The sequence below is a fragment of the Curcuma longa genome, chromosome 11 (genome assembly GCF_044706935.1).
Source record: "Curcuma longa cultivar G26 ecotype Majalengka, Jawa Barat chromosome 11, ITB_CL_G26_1.1, whole genome shotgun sequence".
NCBI classification, from domain to species: domain Eukaryota; kingdom Viridiplantae; phylum Streptophyta; class Magnoliopsida; order Zingiberales; family Zingiberaceae; genus Curcuma; species Curcuma longa.
The window spans coordinates 13,953,890-13,971,333 of NC_133871.1; the positions used below are offsets into that span (position 1 = coordinate 13,953,890).

At 36.8% G+C, this 17,444-nt stretch overlaps 3 protein-coding genes across 4 annotated transcripts; 2 read left to right on the forward strand and 1 right to left on the reverse strand.

Moving 5' to 3' along the window:
• Positions 1-3: 3 nt before the first annotated feature.
• LOC141840728 (uncharacterized) lies at positions 4-5,617 on the reverse strand. Its single transcript, XM_074728792.1, has 6 exons — positions 5,324-5,617; positions 4,061-4,927; positions 2,552-2,637; positions 1,416-1,550; positions 621-826; positions 4-497 (listed from the first exon to the last, which is right to left on the reverse strand). The coding sequence occupies exons 1-5, from the start codon at positions 5,615-5,617 to the stop codon at positions 682-684; spliced, it is 1,527 nt and encodes a 508-aa protein (XP_074584893.1). The 3' UTR covers positions 4-497; positions 621-681.
• A 449-nt stretch (positions 5,618-6,066) lies between these two features.
• On the forward strand, positions 6,067-7,151 carry LOC141841351 (uncharacterized). Its single transcript, XM_074729510.1, has one exon. It carries the CDS (start codon positions 6,085-6,087, stop codon positions 7,033-7,035), a length of 951 nt encoding a protein of 316 aa, XP_074585611.1. The 5' UTR covers positions 6,067-6,084; the 3' UTR covers positions 7,036-7,151.
• A 383-nt stretch (positions 7,152-7,534) lies between these two features.
• On the forward strand, positions 7,535-16,957 carry LOC141840106 (uncharacterized). 2 transcript variants are annotated; one of them, XM_074728003.1, is made up of 15 exons: positions 7,535-7,714; positions 7,803-7,917; positions 8,018-8,233; positions 9,062-9,255; positions 9,360-9,495; positions 9,727-10,065; positions 10,153-10,232; positions 10,852-10,969; positions 12,209-12,314; positions 13,603-13,696; positions 14,474-14,667; positions 15,075-15,174; positions 15,248-15,364; positions 16,347-16,403; positions 16,508-16,957. In XM_074728003.1, the coding sequence occupies exons 1-15, from the start codon at positions 7,619-7,621 to the stop codon at positions 16,613-16,615; spliced, it is 2,070 nt and encodes a 689-aa protein (XP_074584104.1). In that variant the 5' UTR covers positions 7,535-7,618; the 3' UTR covers positions 16,616-16,957. The 2 variants fall into 2 exon arrangements, with proteins under 2 accessions (XP_074584104.1, XP_074584105.1); XM_074728004.1 differs by having other exon boundaries at positions 10,855-10,969.
• The last annotated feature ends 487 nt before the right edge of the window (positions 16,958-17,444 follow it).

A 17,444-nucleotide genomic window follows, 5' to 3' on the forward strand; every position in this document is an offset into this window, starting at 1 on the left:
GAAATGACAATTTTTATTCCAATAAAGTGATACTATGATTACCACATTATTACTCCATTATTGGATGAATTATATACAACAGTTACTGAGGGAGCATACCTTCCAATGCTAAACTCCACTACCCTCATTCGGCAGCTTTGCGATAAACCCATAACATGAGAGTTCTTGCAAAACCGTCTAGCAAATATAGGGGCCAATGCTCTTTATTGCATTTGTCGCTATCAAGTTGTTTTTGTTCCAAACTCTTTGAAATGCTAGACGATATCAACTCGATGCTCTTTGCTGTGCCTCACTAAATATAACAAAGTCTGTTCTTTTGCTATGTAGAAAGTCAGAAATGGCATTTCACTGTGCATAAGAGACGAGCTTGAAACTTCCCCAGCTATAGCAGTTGGCAAGAAAGCAATATAAATGCTTCAAAATTTCCATGTTTCTTCAGGCTATTTCTGTAACCCAACACACTATCAATGCAATACGAAGGATATGTTCATTCGAACCTGTTCAACATTACGTGCGCTTTCAGAAAAGTTGCTTGCGTTGTCATGATTTTAGGAAAAACAAATGGCTCAAAGAATAAGGTTAGTTTCAATCAGAGCAAAGGAGAAAGAGGGATTCAATACCTGATAGACGTCTCAAAAATGAAATAGTTTCTCCTTTTCTGGAACTTCAAATTATATCCAATTATGTCATCTGCTGCCACCAACCACGAATGCTAAAATAATAAGGTTCAAAAAAATCCCTAATTTTCCTTTGGCTCCTTTTTGCATGTTCGAGATCTAATGTCCGGTATGCCAGAGCAATCAAATAAATAGCAGGATGTAATCTCCTGCATTTATGTTATCATGAACCAGAAGATTACTAGTTATAGATTCTTATAAAACGTCAGCTGTGGAAAGATAAAGTGCTTCTGTGATGCCAATAAGGCCAATGGATACAATTTTCTTTTTCAAGGAAACAAAAGTATTATAAGTTCAATTTCCAATTTATAAAAATGTAATTCAATGAAAGCCTTAAATTTCATCTAAGCATTTCTCTGCTTGTTTCAGATACATATAAAGGAATTCATGGTGGAAGTTCGCATATCATATAATGCAATCAGAGGTGTAACCCTACACATTTCATTCACCAATAAGAAGGAAAAGGAATGATGGGAAAAAATCATTGTTAACCATAAAATCCTCACAGAACTGAAGGGTGAGATAGACACCAGTGATTTAATTTTACATAGTGAAGTTCATTCTTAAATTAGATAAGCAGGTGCTTCATACAATCATAAAGTATGAATTATGGGTTACGAAGTAGTGGATGAATTACAAATAAAAATATGATACTAATTTTTTAGGTATACTCATTGTAGAAGAGATAGGAAATGAAAATCTAAGAAATTAAGATCTAAACAGAGTCCATGGACTTACTTTTCAGGGTGTTCAATCATACCATCCCACTGTCTTCTAGATAGGATGGTCTTTCCCTTCTTGTCCCGCCCAAATGTTTCAATATACCAGCCACCAATATCATGAAGGCTACATCGAGGTTCAAACAGCCAATATCTGTAACATCATCTTGTTAATAGCAAAGACAATCAGGAGTACTATGCTGCCCAACCATTACAACTTGGAAGTAATAGTTCAATATTACAGCCTTTAAGATTTCTTCATTGTTGTCATCATTATCAAGTAATTGTTCGAATGTGCAATTTTGAGACAAAAACTACTCCAAGAATTGTCACAATTACGGATGATTTCTTCATTGTTGTCATCATTGTCAAGTAATGGTTCCAATTACCTAGGGGTAGTAAAATAAATCTTATCCTCCACTGGCCTCTTTATAACACTATATCATTAGTAATATTTCAATCAATTTTATCATTTTATTTCATAATATGTTCACCAAATCAAGTATCCAGTGATTGGTTATATTCAGGCACAATGCCAGATTAGAAAATAAAAAAAACCACTTGCACAAATTTGTGATTGCATTCAGATGATCCATCCATCTTTACATTTTGAATCTAATTTGTATTTTAAATTTTATATTTATAACCTTTCTTATTTTCCTATATATATACACCTTTTATTATTTTAATGTTTTATCTGACTTTATCTTCATTCATTAGTTTTGTTCTAGGCTAGCCTAACAAGAGGGTTGATTAGCCACCTAGGCTAGTCCTGCTTTACATTATTATCTTAGAAATATCCAACATCATGATGGTATGGATCATCTGCAGATAAAAGTGATTGATATGCAAGAATCAAGTTGAGTAAAGAAATTAATGTCAAAAAAAATTCAAGAATCAATTTACAAAATATTGATCAAGAATGGTCACACTTGGTTCAGAGATATATATCTCATCTTTTTCAATAAATAAATAAAGGCCTTTTCCCAAGTTTAGCAATCTTTTAAAGTATAAGGAAAATAATTTTCATTTAATGCCTACCAGCAACTATAAATTTAAAGACAGAAAACTAGTTTTAGTAAACAAAGAGAGCCTGAGTAAAAGACCTCATGCAGTTTATGTAACAAATAGAACCACAACTAACGTAATACCTACTTGCTTGGTGGTAAGCAAGCTCTACTACATCGACACTCACAAGTTGAAGCTTCGCCTTGAACTTGATACCAATGCATGTGTTTAACCTGGGATTATGAAGGCAATCTCAAAGCGCAAATTGCAGTAAATAGATCAAAGGGATAAATGCTGAAACAGAATGAACAAAAATGACATCTGTCCTGAAAATAACCCAAAGTCAACTTGCATCTTTTATCTTTATCATACCAAGTGAATCTCAAACAAATCTGCTTAATACAAATGATTTTATTTTCAATTGTTCCAGATGTTTCTGTATCCTATGTGGTTCTAACAGTACAAAATAAATGAACAGTATATCATTTAGCAGGATTATTGTATTAAGTTTGGGATAATGCATAGAAAATGCAAGTGAATAATAGTAGATAGATGATCAACATGTAGCACAAGAAAAGGATGCACCACAAGAAAAGGATTGCTCATATAAACAAAAGCGAAGGGCAAAAGAGACTTGTTATACATGAAGCATAATAAAGTTCCAAAATTTTGCAAAATATATGCACTTAAAAAAACAATGATACCTAGCTGACAAGCAGCGAAGCATAAATACTGCACTATATCCATGTTCGAGACCACAAACTGTCAGGCCTTTCTTTCTAAACATAAAGTAGCCTTGTTGTATGATATAATAGTTCATAAAATGTATTGTTGAATTATAAAAATAAACTACTACAATTGAGAATACAAAAACGATTTAGATGCTAAAGATCATTTGAACTGCTTGTCCCAAAAACTTCATCTTATAGGAAAGGGCTCAAATTGTAAGGATGAAAGAGGTCATACTGCACAAATGTACCTGCCACATTGCATTCATATGCAAATCCATCTAGCCTTAATTGTAAGGATAATCTTTTGCATATAGACTCAAACCCATACATGTTTAACTATTCAAGAATCCAGATAAATGCAGAGATTCCAATTTGCTGTCAAATAAACTAAAAACGATTACTATCTAATCAAAGTCCATCAGCATAATATTTTCGATGTTCCATTCTTCATTTTTACCTTTTCTTAAAAAAATAGAAACCAGGTTTTTATATTAGTTTCCTATTTTTTAAGTTTTACCTGCCCTATGCTTACAAAATATCCTCATCAATTCTTACATTTTGACGTGATTATTGGATGAAGACTCAATGGACATGGACAGGACCATTGACAGGCTTGGACAGCAATTTTTGAAGCAGAATAATACTGATGGACAAAAACTGATGCCCACTTTAAGTCAGTATTCAATCCATTTTCTACCCCAACTAAAAGGACAAATGGAAAAAAGACTGTGTCAATTGTTCCACCTATGATCTTGTCTATGATTTGTTGCACTACTGGTGTGGCATAAACGTATTCTGCATATTATAACAATTATAGAAATTTAATTATTTAGAAGTATAACATATTGGTATTTAAGTACACAAACTGCTGGAAAAATAAGACCAAAAAGAGGTAGCTGATGCATAAACAGGGAAAGGCACAAACCAGTAAAGTTCTATGCTTCATAATCACATGTGTTTTAACACCGGTTCTACTATAAACAGAGCATGAATCTTCCTCAGTGCTTGTCCCAAGTCCAGTGACTATTCCCAGTAAAGTTCTTGATCCTGAGAAACCGGATGAAGCCGAATTTTTGGCTCCATCTGTAGCCAGAAAAATATGTATATGGTCTTCTGAATCCACTGTTGGCAACTCAATGCATTTGCATCTCCGACTCCTGTTTGCTACAGCAACTACTCTCCCAAAAATATGGAGCTCAAGGTCTTTATAAGCATCTGATTCAGACATACTGCTTTGAGTTATTTCAGTTCCAGAAGTATTGGCATTCCTCGAATGAACAAACTTCCCTTCCACAATAGACTGCCTAACATCTTCATGAGCTCCATGAACCATGGAATAATCAAAATTAGTTATTTTTTCACTGAAAATATGAGATAATTCAGGAAATCCGTCCACCAAATTAACAATTCCAAACAAATCGCGTCCTGAGACTAGCTGAAGGACCTCTGAAGTTTCATATCCAGACCTTTCTTCAGCTTCAAAACAATCAGGAAGTAGATCAATAGACTCAATTGGTGGCCCATAATATGCCATACGTATTGCTGAGTAGAATTCATTTTCTAGTTTATCAAAATAACCAGTGCCCGTTGCAACTCTCCTCTCCATAATAATATCATCAACAACAAGTCTGTACCATTTTAGCCATTCCACTACATTGCTATGTCTTGCCATCGTTAGTGAGGAGCTCTGGGAATAGATGGGCGTAGCAAATCCACACCGTTTTTGAAATGTTTGCCTTTGAGAAAGTAAATAGCTATCATAGTCAGCTCTTTTCTTAGAATCGGAAAGAATCTGCAAACAATCATGCTCTTTTCTTAGAATCAGAAAGAATCAACAAACAATCATAATGGACATTGAGTATCATTTTCAATGTTTCAAAACAAGGTTCAACTAGATGCCGGGTAATCGTGTGTTATACTTAATGTTTATTTCTCAAGAGAACAATATAAAAGGATTGTGGATAATGAAAAGCCCAAAGATACAAGATATTCGGATCGCATTAATCAGATGTTCGTCTGACGAATTAAAGAAACTAGAAACGACTAACGAGTGAAAATAGCTCATCCATTGATGTTCTGGGCTGAATCATGCTGTTAGAAATCTAACGATATGTCAAACGATCAAAATATCTTTCCCGACTGTCATGAATAAGCCGACAGACTACGATCCGCGAGTCGCAAGAGTTACCTCATAAGCTGCGAGGATGTGAAGGAAGCGATCGGAGGCTGCAGCGTCATCAGGCGAGCCCGATGCGACCATATCAGGGTGGGTTTCCTTGGCGAGCTTACAGAACGAGGCCTTGATCTCCGCAAAGGAGCTCGACTCCGGTACCCCTAGGACCTCATAGGCGCTTCCGCTGGGGAACTCGCCGGAGGCGCCAGCGTCAGCGGTGCTCAGGAGCCGCCTCCACCTTCCTCCGCGAGGAGCAGTGGAAGAGACAAGACGAAGGATCCTACGGAGATCGCGCGCTCGGAAATCCATGGCCGTCGTAGTCGTGGCAGCGAAGCGCCCGTCATTTCATCTGGTTAGTGGCTATCGCCCGCCATTCCAGTGATGGGCTTTTCGGCCCATTCGCGATTTTTTATTTTGCCTTCTCGTAGGAAACTATTTTATTGTAATAAAAAAGCAAATTATTATTGTGCATTTTTTCACTTGTTGAACAACAATTTATTTTTTATTTTTATATTTCATTTCTCAATTTTGATTCCCAACCAATACTTTCAAAAACTGATCGATATTATTAATTTATTTAGAAAATTGAACAGAAATAATTCGATTTAAAATTTTCAAATGAAAGAATAATTAGCAATTTATCGACACGTTAAGTGTCCCAGAAAAAAAAATAGCAGTGGGCCACCACCTTTTTCTACCAATTACGTAAAGTATTTGTTATCGCCTTCGGCTCTTCATCATCTTCTCCGCGCTGCAAGAAAAAGACAAGGCCGCCGATGGCACGCGACGCGACATCGACGTGGCCCGACCTCCTCGGCGGCGTCATCTCCGAGTCCCACCGCGTCGTCGCCGCCCACTCCCGTCACTTCCTCGCCCTCTCCGTCCTCTTCCTCCTCCCTTTCTCCTCCATCCTCGTTGCCGCCCCTTCCTTCCTCTTCACCTCCTCCGCCTCCACCTCCTCCCTCTTCTTCTCCCACCTCCACCACCACCGCCTCCCATCCCTTGCCCCTCCTGTCCTCTGCTCTTTCGCCGCCCTCTTCCTCCTCTCCGCCTCCGCTGCCGTCTCCCGTAGCGCCCACCATAGCTTCTACGGCCGCCCCGTCAAGATCCTACCCGCCCTCCGCTCCCTCCCCGCCGGCCTCGCCCACCTCACCGCCACCCTCACAGCCGCCCTGCTCACCCTCGCCACTCTCGCCCTCCTCCTCGCCTCCCTCCTCCTCCTCTCCCTCAAAGCCCTCGCCTTTCTCCACCTGCCCCCTCACCTTTCCCCCTTTCTCTACTCCATCTTCGCTGCCATCGCTTTCCTCGCCCTCCTCCACCTCCATCTCACCTACTTCCTCGCCGGAGTCATCGCTATTTTGGAATCAAGTTGGGGTTTTGCGCCGCTCCGCCGCAGCGCCGACCTGATAAAGGGGATGCGGCCCGCTTCCCTGTGCCTCAATCTCTTCTTCGCTCTCGCCATCGGGCTCACTCTGTGGGGATGCGCTGTGGGAAATCCGGGGAGTATGGCAGCGGCTGGTGCGATCGCCCGCACAGTGTTCGCGACGGGGATCACGGCGGCGTTGCTGCTGTACTGGATGGCGGCGGCCGTGGTGGTGTACATGTACTGCAAGGCGTTGCATGGGGAGCTCGCCGAGGAGATCGCCGAGGAGTTCGCATGGGATTACGTTTCCCTCCCGTTTCACGACCGCTCAGTCCCTCATGTCGTATCAGTGATTCGCCGGTGAGATCGCAGTGGAGTTCTTGAGGAAAGTACAGTGAAATCTAATGTACTACTACTCTTCTAAATGTATAATGATTTCAAAGGTACCAATAAAACATATGTATTATAGTTTTAAATATTCATTATGATTTCAAAGGTTATATACTACAATTTTTTAATAAAAAATCACCATAAACATTACAAAAATATATCTTTTTAAAATGATATTTGTTAGATAAAGTCAAATGCGAGGTTGATATATCGGTGATGCTTCCATCAATGGGAAATATTATGATGTCATATTATGTTTTTAACAGAGATTAAATAAATTATAGCATATATTAAATTTTAATACATGTAGGCAGAAATATTAATTTTATATTTAAATGAATGTTAATTTTTTGAAAATAGAAATTTTGAAATAGAGATAAATCTCTGAATATTCTTTTTTAGGCTAAAAATCCCTTAGATTCCATCAGAATCTTAAACCCTATTAGTACGATAACTCCACGCTCTCCCTCATCGATTCAGGTTTCGATCACCTGCCTCCTCTTCGCTCCATCTCCTCCACGGATCGAGCTCATCGGCTGTCTTAAATTTCATAGGAGATGTGCGGAATTGCTCTCCTTGTTTCAGGAATCGATATCGTCGGTTGTGATCTCTGCAGGGAATCCCTCGACCCTCCATCTTTCGACGACGACGAGGTGAAATTCTTTTGAAATCTCTTCCTTGTTCAAATGGTGAAATCTAGTCGACGAGATGGCAGCTGACTTAGGTTTTCAATTTCCCCAGCCAGTTCTGGTGGTGGAGGATCTCAAAGACGCGATCGGAAGAAGAGGACCCGATAGCCTTGGCTTCAAAAAGGTTTTCCTTACATTAAAAAGTGCACAGTCTTCTCGTAAACATGGTGATATATCTGTGGACATCCTGTTTGAATGTTACTTCATCGCACATGCCGCCGATTGTATATACTTGCGGCTTTTAACTGGGAAAGACTTGATTTTTAGATGAAGGCCGTGTGGAGGAGGATTTGGATGCATGTATTGAGGCAGATGCAAATGAAAACCTCTGTTCTAGATTTGAAGATGTTAAAGTACGTGATCATAGTAATAGCCAATCATATGGGGAACTTTATTTCTTCGGCGCAACACTGCAGCTGAGGGGTGTAAGTCACATTATTCAGCCATTGGTGGATTCATCTGGAAATATTCTCGTCTTTAATGGTGATTACCAAATTCTTTCTGGCATGCTGATTATTTACCATTGCATTCACCATGTAAATTGTTCTTTCATGTTCTATATGATACTCTTACTTTGCTGTGGATTGCAATAAGAATGACCTACTCATGTTACTTGTCATCTAAATGCCTATGGCTTAGGACATCGGTGACAGGTCCGCATATGGCTTGTAGCCAAGCTATAATCATGGATTTTAAAGAAGTTGAAACCTTCTTTGTTCCAAATTTAAGGGACAGATGCCAAGTAGATATAATCCATTCATTTTAAATCCTCAGTTGAATTTTCTGGACTATCATCTCCATTAATGATAATAAAATTTTTCTGTTGATGGCTTGACATGCTGATCAATAATTGATACTTGTAATAATGATACAAAATTTCATATAGTAACAGCTTGGACTTTTGTAATATATCATTCTTTCTGAAGGTATAGCTTGTTGGCTAGAGTCTTGGGATGACTCAACTGTAAATTGGTCAAGTGCCATGGTTCCCTATTTTATACTCACATATATGCGTATGTGTATACTTATCTGCATTCCAAGGTAAATTATAGAAGATTGATGATGCCTGCATTACGTTCTTAGGCTTAGTTCAAGTTTGCTGTACAGTTATTGCACTAGATATTTTAATACTTGCACAGTCCATGAATTCCCTCATGTTACCTGGATTATTGTTATATGTGAAAACATGTTGCTTCAAGTAATGTCAATTCTAATTTTCTTCATCTAATGCTCCTTCGGAACTGTTTTATGTTATATTTAATTTTTCTTTGACTCAAGATTGGTTCTTTGTTACATTTTTCATTTCCAAAGGTGAAATATTTGGTGGAATTCATGTTAGTGATGATAGAAATGATGCTGAAACTCTTTTGCATGTATTGGAAAGACATTGCTGCTGCAATGACAATGGAAAAGAAAAAGTGTGTTCATGCAGTGAGGCCAAGATGAAATGCATTCCTGAGACTATTTCGATGATCAAGGGCCCTTGGGCCTTGGTATATTGGCAGGTAGCTTAGTTATTCTGTTTTCTCTAGCATACTCTGGATGAAATTTTTTGATGCTTTATGCATAACTCTCTACTGATTACATTATTCACACATTTGACTCTTAGAGAAAATCAAGAACCTTGTGGTTTGGGCGAGATGTATTTGGAAGGCGAAGCCTCCTTGTTCACTGGCCTACATTGGGTGACCCAAGACTTCTTCTCTCCTCTGTATCACCAGCTTCAGCTATACGGGAGGCTTCTTGTGAGTATAATTTTTTAGATTCGTTACTAATTGTTTCATAAATTTTTTCTCATTGCAGATTCCTTGCTATTGGTTTAAGCTAGCTACATGTTTTCTTAGATATTTGGAACCTCTTTTCTAATTGCTCTATGGAAATATTTTGTTTATAGTTGTTATAATATGATCTTTTCAGTTACTCTTGTTGACCTCCTTTTGTCTTTCTTATCATTGCTTAACATTATATGCTTGTAGGCACCCAAACCAGTCTAGATACTGAAGCTGAACACTCAACTACTATAAGTTCTTACTGGGAAGAACTTCCTTGTGGGATATACAGTATTCTTTTTAAGGCTTTTGAGACAAGTGTGGATCTTGAGAAAAAACTTATTGGTGAGGTCAGAAAGCACAATTGGACTGATACTTCATTAAATAAGCTAATCAAATGGGAAAGAACATCCATAGATCCAAAGATGGATTTGTTTTCTTCCAAACATCATCAAGATCCACCAGAGCAACTTGCTTTGCCTTCAGCCTTTCTCAAAGGAATGAATCATGCACAAGCAAGTTCAGATATTCATAACCATATGCCAGGTTGCTAATGCTGGGCAAACTGTTTCTTTTACCATTTGAAAGCATTTTTCTATTTAAAACCTCTTGAATGCTGCTATTGGTGGTCAGGTGATGTTCAGCCAGCAGAAAAAGTACTCAGTGCACTAAGAAAATCTGTGAGGCGACGGACTGTAAACAGATTCATTCGGGTAAAAGTCATAAATTATTATATTGGGATTTTCCAATAAACTTCTTGACGTTGTTTGCTTTAACGTTTAATTTGTAGTAAGCATTCATAATTTACCTGGCTAAATTTTCTGAATCTTGTTAAATTAATTAGCATTCTTGGCTTTCTTAAGCTATTGTTTCATCTGTGCATATCTGCACTGTCATTTTTTTTTATTTTTTCTATTATGTTAATCTTGACATGATCACAAGATAATTGAATAGCTGTCTAAATAAAATTGAATGATATGGATTTAACTTATTAGTATTCTCATCTTGATTAATCTGCCTGGAAGCTAGCTAGATTGATTGTTCAACCTTGCTCTAGAATGGGCTGAAAGAGATCCGTTGTCTCTTGTTTGTCCGATGATGGAGATCAGTCTAGTTATTTTTTTGTAGACCCCTCAACATCAAGTTGGTTTTCCATGTGCCTTCTAGAAATTTTAGTTTGCGACCAGTCATTTGAAATTTACAACCTTGCATGTTGCAGTTGTGTTTTTAAGAAAACCTCCTAGACACCATGATTTTCTATATATATTTTTTGTGTTATTATACTGAGGAGTGATGTACTCCTGAATCATGATAATAAAAGTTTTGCAACAGCAGACACCTTGTCAGAAAGACAAAATGGATGATCATGCACCTATTGCTGTTCTCTTCTCTGGTGGGCTGGATTCCATGATACTTGCAGCAATATTGGATCAATGCCTTGATCCTGGATGTAAGTTCATCTTAAACACATTTCAATGACTTGCATTTTATGCTATTTCTCCTTAAATTAGATTTCATCAATTTGCCAACGATGTATCTTAGAAGTCACTGTTTCTATGATTATGTTGGCTCGATCATTGTGCATAATTCATGATGATATATTCATATGTGTTTCATTTAGCTACATTTTTTAACGTTTGAAAAATTAGTTTTTGTGAATTTGTCATGAGATACTTTAGTTTTGGATGTGATCGTGCTAGATCATGGGTCACTTCTCTATGACATCCTTCATTCTTGGATGTGATTATGTTAAACCATGGCTCACTTTTCTATGGAACTCACATATGTATTGTATAGACAGTTTTATACATCCTCTCAATTTGGCGATAAAATGTTTTTCTCCAGATATAAATTATTAGTCAAAATAAAGGAAACTCTAGCTGTCTTAATAGTTTGAATTGCTAGTTGATTGATTCAAAAAAATGGGGCTTTTTACCCTTTTTTTCTAATCTTGCTAGAATAACTTCTATGGAATTAGGAGTTCGTGAAATGAAAAGCCCAACACATTGCTGTGTAGCATCATGCAAATATTCTTAGTTCTTGACTGTGTTACCCAAATCACAGTTCAATTTGTTCACAGTATGTAAATGAGTGCGCAATGATATTTTTCTATATAATAGAGTGCACACTGCTTTCTTTCAGTCACTTCTGTAGGCTGCAATTTTCTCGCTCTATTTCATGTGTCCATATCATCCTAAATGGCTAACTGTAAATATCACATACTGGACTACCTTTTACACCTTATATGGAAATATTCCAGAAAGAAAATTAGGCCTTCTATATCTGGCTTGCTATCTTCTGTGTTTTGTGTAAATTTTCAAGATTCTGATATTCTTTCAGTTCACAATCCCCCACCTTTTGTTTTTGGCTTTTATTTGATAGAACATATTTTCTTTTCGATTATATCCTTTTGTTACTGCATATTCCTGCTGGAATCTTTTAATAATCTAGAAATTTCATCCAAACTAAAATGGTCAAGATCTTTTGCAACTGATTTGTATTCCACTGTAGAGTATGTAATTAACTTGGAGTCCTTTACAATTGTCTTTTTTAGTTTTTTTTCATGTGTGGGTGTGCAATATAGCTTCATTTTCTCTTCATAAGAATTTTAATATGTTTCATTTTCATTAAACTTTTTTTTGTCAACTAAGAGTGAAGACTAACAGCTTGTTGTTATATTCTTTTGCAGACACAATTGATTTGCTAAATGTGAGTTTTGATAGCCAGCTTGCTCCTGACAGAGTTTCTGCTAGGATAGGATTGGCGGAACTTCATAAAATTGCTCCACAAAGAAGGTAAATTCTCCACTGGTGTATATGTATACTGTGACTTTGTCCAAGAGAATGCATTTACAAGTCTGCTTAAAATAGTACTCTTTTGATGTCTTGATGTAAGATCAGATGTTATTTGTACATTGTTCATACAAAATGTTTATTTTGAGAAACAAACACATGGGAGGATGGTTTTTTGGCTGATATATGCAATTTGTGTATCTTAATCGCCCAACATGGATAATTTTGTCTCTTTTGTCCTATCTACTTTGAGGTTCTTCCAGAACCCTGAAATCCTTGGAAATGCAAGTATATCAATGTACATATATTGAGTCATAAAAAATCAAGATTACAGATTGGTGACTTCTTTATGATAGTTTACTATGAAACAAACATCTCCATCTTTAATAATTAATCCATGTGCTTCGCAATGTAAGAAACTAAGAATGATTTGTTAGAAAATATTCATTGTTAAAACCTGGCAACAACCTGTTTAGCTTATATAGTTTCCCTTGTTCATGATATTAGGCCATTTTACCATTTTATATGGCTCTTCTTCACATTCTATCTGCTTAATGGCTGTGGATGTGCAGGATTGAGCTTCAACCATTGAACCTTTTATGTACAATGTCACCAGACTTCAAAAATTTCTCCCCTACTCACATTAGAAATCCTAATTAGTGTGTGTCAATTGGAAGATTCAAATTGTTGCTCTTTTGTCCAAGAGCAATTATATATTGTTATTATTTTACTGCTTCTTCCGTTGTCAGATGGTGTTCTGTTAGAGAGATTACAAAAAGACTTATGATGTCTCTAGTTGAGGTGAGGAAAGAGGGAGAGAAAGGAATAGTGTCAAGGGAGGGAAGAAGGGAAGGAAGAGGCATTGGAGCTGTTTTGTTTGTTTTGCCTACTTAAAATGATATGAAAGAAGAGAATATGGGAGAAATGGCAAAGTTAACCTTTTCATTTTGCCATTTGCAAGACATGGAAGCTAAACTAGTTGATTAAGACTTTTCATCTCTTTCTCCTCTCTTTTGCCCACATGTAGGAGGAACCAAAAGTGGGGGGAATAGTTCCTTTTTCCCTTAGTTTTTGTTCTTCCACCAAATAGACATGGGAAATAATTGCTTTCCCTCATCCCTTCCCTCTATTTGGACTTCCTCTGTTTGGGCTCTACCATCTCTTAATGTCTTGGGTATTCCATTAAATTTTTTCATATAACCTGTGATGTTTTTAGATCTAACAAATAAGGTATCATGTGATATAGATCTGCTTATTTCTCGTTCTGATCATTGGTATCTTTAGATAACAGGTGGAGGCTGGTGGAGATTGATGCTATTCTCTCTGATTTGACATGTGAAGCAAAACATTTGTTATCATTGATACATCCAGCAAAGACCTACATGGTATCTCTTTCATTGTTGTTGTTAAGAAATATGTTTCTTATCTTGTCCAGTTTCTCTCAACCCAAATTTCATAATGCGAAAGAGAATCAAATGGAAGGTTTAGATTGTTTCTAAATCTTGATCGTGCCATTTTTTTTTTTTTTTTTTTACTTCTAGGTGAGGGTTGTTCTATTCTTTTTGGGTCATAATTAGACTTAAATCTGTTTTAGTCAGGTTGTGGGAGGTAAAAAATAACTAAAAAAGCTTATATGAGGGTTCAAAGTGATTGCTTGAAAAATTTTAGCATTGAAAATTGTTTGGGCTACTGAAGATGTTGTTTATTTGTCTGTAAGTTAATGTGTTTGACAGTCATGGAATCCAGTAAATCCTTGAATTTGTTATCCAAGTAGTGGAGTTGAGTAAAGCAAAGTAAGGCTGTGTAAGTAATGGTTAAGTAGAGTTATGATCAAAGGAGAATTGAATTATAAACCTTGTATGTAGGTGTGTTATATACTTCAATGAGCAATACTGGATCATAATTAATTCAGAACTCCAAAAAAATCTTCTCTATCTCTTATTTGAAGTAGCTATGCGGTTCCCTTCTCAAAATGAACCACCTGAGATCTTTTGTTCTCTCTAAATGCTATATATCTCTTATTTGTCAGTTCCCATCCTTGTCCATAGGCAATTTGCATTCATGTATAACATGCCATGATGACAGAAAATGCATTTGTAATATAACAAAGTATCTGTTTGGTAACCAGATCTCTACTTTCTATATGATGGTTGTTGTTTCAGGATCTTAATATTGGGATGGCATTATGGTTGGCTGCTGGCGGTGATGGCTGGGTGGATGGGAGGCTTTGTAATTTACGAAATAACAACCAGAGGTATCGATATAAGTCAACTGCCCGGATTCTTCTAGTTGGCTCTGGTGCTGATGAGCAATGTGCTGGGTATGGCAGGCATAGGACGAAGTATAGGCTTGGAGGGTATGTTTGATATGGGATAGATGCAATGTCCTGTTCTTTCTCCAATTTCTTGATTATATATACCTTTCCTTGCATTACTTAATCTTAAACTCAACATTCTAAGTACGATTCTACAGATACTACTACTGGGCATGCCTTCCATCTCTGTTCGACAAGTATTGATTTTGTTCATAAAATCTTATGTAGTTGATTTTTTTAGTTTTTTGCTGAAAAGAGTTAGACCTGTGATCTATTAAACTTATAATCAATCTGTTACTTTGTTTCACTGCATCGTACTGTGTGGCATCCACTTCCCAAAGCATAATGCTTGCTTTTTTTTTTTTTTTTTTTTTTTTACTATTTACTCAAATATCATATCCAGTAATCCTTTAATGGATTTTTTTTTTTACATTAATTTGAGCCCTCAGTTGGGTTGCACTTCATGAAGAAATGAGATTAGATGTGCAGAGAATTTGGAAAAGGAATATGGGTAGGGATGACAGATGCATTTCTGATCGAGGAAAGGAGGTATTCTTTTTGTTCCATTAACACTGAACCTCCTATTGCACCCATTTTGCTTATACCATTTTTTGCTTTTCAGGCTAGATTCCCATTTCTCGACGAGGATGTTATTAGAACTCTACTGGAGTTCCCTCTGTGGGATATTGCTGACCTTGATAGACCTGTTGGGATAGGTGACAAGAAGATCCTTAGAGAGGTTTGTCCCGCAATTGGAATTTACAATTCGTTTAATTGTTGTAGATTTCACTAGTATATACTAATTGTCTTGTAACTCCTGTAGGATGATTCAGATAAAAGCATTTTTTATATGAATAAATTCAAACATTGACTTGTCTTATCTTATGGATCAGAGTGTTAGGTTATTTACGAAATAACATATATAAAAAGTTAATGTGGTAGAAATGTAAATGCTAAGATGGTTGTTGAGTTCTTAGATAGGATAAAAAATAAAAATGTTATTATTTGAGAGCAACTAAATGTAGCACTAATAGATAATAAAATGAGAGGCTACATATATATATATATATATATATATATATATATATATATATATATATATTGAAAAACAAAAGACAAAATGAGAAAATATAGGCTGACGTGATACAAACAAGTTAAAAGATGACTGATAGTGGCTAGTTGCACGAATAGAATCTGTTATAGGGCGTGTGCCTGATTGAGGGAGCGGGGAAACAGAGGGAAAGAAAGGGAAAACCAGCAAGATTCTCTTGTCTACCTTCGATAGAAGAGAAAAACAAGGAGATGGGATGGAAGAGGGTAGGAAACATTGAAAATTGATGGAAATTCTAAAATCCTGCATGTTTGGGAATGACAAAAACCAAAAGGTCTAATTGTGTTCTTTTCTCTCATTTCTTCAGTCCTCTCTTTCAAATAGACAAAATGAAGGAAACCCCTCACCTCTCCCTTCTTCTCCATTTCCAATTACTCTTCCTTTCTTTTCTCTCCACAAGCAAACACGCATAGAGTGGAAGCTATAGAAGATGGAGGTAGACCAAAAAAAAAAAAACCTATGTAATAAAAAATAATTTAATTGATTTGAATATTACTAACAATACAATCTTGCATAAAGATCATTGGTCAAATTAATGTAACCAGTTCCAGATAGCAGAGACATAATTCATGTCAAAGTGTGCTGAATTTGGTTACTTCATCTCTTCAAGGTTTCTCGGTTGCTTGGATTAGAGCAAGCTGCTGCAATGCCAAAGAGGGCGATCCAGGTGCATTTTCTTTGTCTAGATTGATGTTAGCTTCAGCTGACCACCAATTTATTTTGCATCCAACTAAGAAATTGTGATATCTTCCTGTATCGAACCCTTTGCAGTTTGGTTCGAGAATTGCAAGAGAATCTAATCGGAAAAACTTCGGAAGCAACCGGGCAGCAAACCAAGCTTCTGCTGGCAGTGTTGACATCCATCAGTTCATAAACTAACACTAAGTTGGAGCTTTGTTAGCTCCATCTGAGCACCGTTTCATTCTGCATCTATTTATCTCTCGAAGTTTCAAACATTGCAAGATCACCCCGCATTGAACTCTTTACAGTTTGATTCGAGAAAAACTTTGGAAGCAGTCCGGCAGCAACCCGTGCTTCTGCTGGAGGTGTTACAAGATCCATCATTTTGTAAACTAACACCAAGTTGGAGTTGTGTCAGCTTCAGCTGAGCCCCAATTTTTACTGCATCTAGTTATCCTTTAGAGTTTTAGACACTACCATATCACCTTGTGTTGAACTCTTTACAGTTTGCTTTGAGAATCAAATAGAAGAAAAATACTTCCGAAGCAATCATCTTGTGTTGGTGCCTTGAACATCCTTTTCCTGATGAACTCGTGCAAAATATTGTCTCTGAGTTATCTCACATGCATTTCTTTCAACCTCAAACAATTCCAGTTATTTTTATTTTATTTTTTGAAGTTAATATCACTTGCACACCTTCATCTCAAGCAAACAAAGCTCTAAGGCTCTGTTTGCCTGCTGAGGAAGAAGAGAAGAGAATTTGATCCCTTCAGACGCTTTTTACATGCAAAGAGATGTGGTCTATCTTTTTGTTTCACTTCCTTTTTCATTCTTCAAATCAGTGTCAACTGGTGAGTTTGGCAACATGACAATAACGACTTCGTGGAGTTATTCTCTGCTAGGATTGTATTTTCTTGACCAAAAAGGTAAGCAAATAAAAGAAAAAAAAATTGGAGACGAAGAGAAGAAACGTATGAAACGAGAAAAACAATACTACATGCAACGCCAAATGTAACACTTACTATTC

Bases quoted from the DNA above. Each gene is read 5' to 3' on its own strand.
- LOC141840728 (XM_074728792.1), bottom strand. From the start codon at position 5,617: ATGGATTTCCGAGCGCGCGATCTCCGTAGGATCCTTCGTCTTGTCTCT. The intron at 2,638-4,060 runs GTTTGTGCCTTT...TCATAATCCCAG, and splicing joins TGAAGCATAGAACTTTACTG to GTTAAACACATGCATTGGTA. The intron at 1,551-2,551 runs GTAGGTATTACG...ATGATGTTACAG, and splicing joins GCTTGCTTACCACCAAGCAA to ATATTGGCTGTTTGAACCTC.
- LOC141841351 (XM_074729510.1), top strand. From the start codon at position 6,085: ATGGCACGCGACGCGACATCGACGTGGCCCGACCTCCTCGGCGGCGTC.
- LOC141840106 (XM_074728003.1), top strand. From the start codon at position 7,619: ATGTGCGGAATTGCTCTCCTTGTTTCAGGAATCGATATCGTCGGTTGT. The intron at 12,315-13,602 runs GTAAATTCTCCA...TTTAGATAACAG, and splicing joins AAAATTGCTCCACAAAGAAG to GTGGAGGCTGGTGGAGATTG. The intron at 16,404-16,507 runs GTGCATTTTCTT...AACCCTTTGCAG, and splicing joins TGCCAAAGAGGGCGATCCAG to TTTGGTTCGAGAATTGCAAG.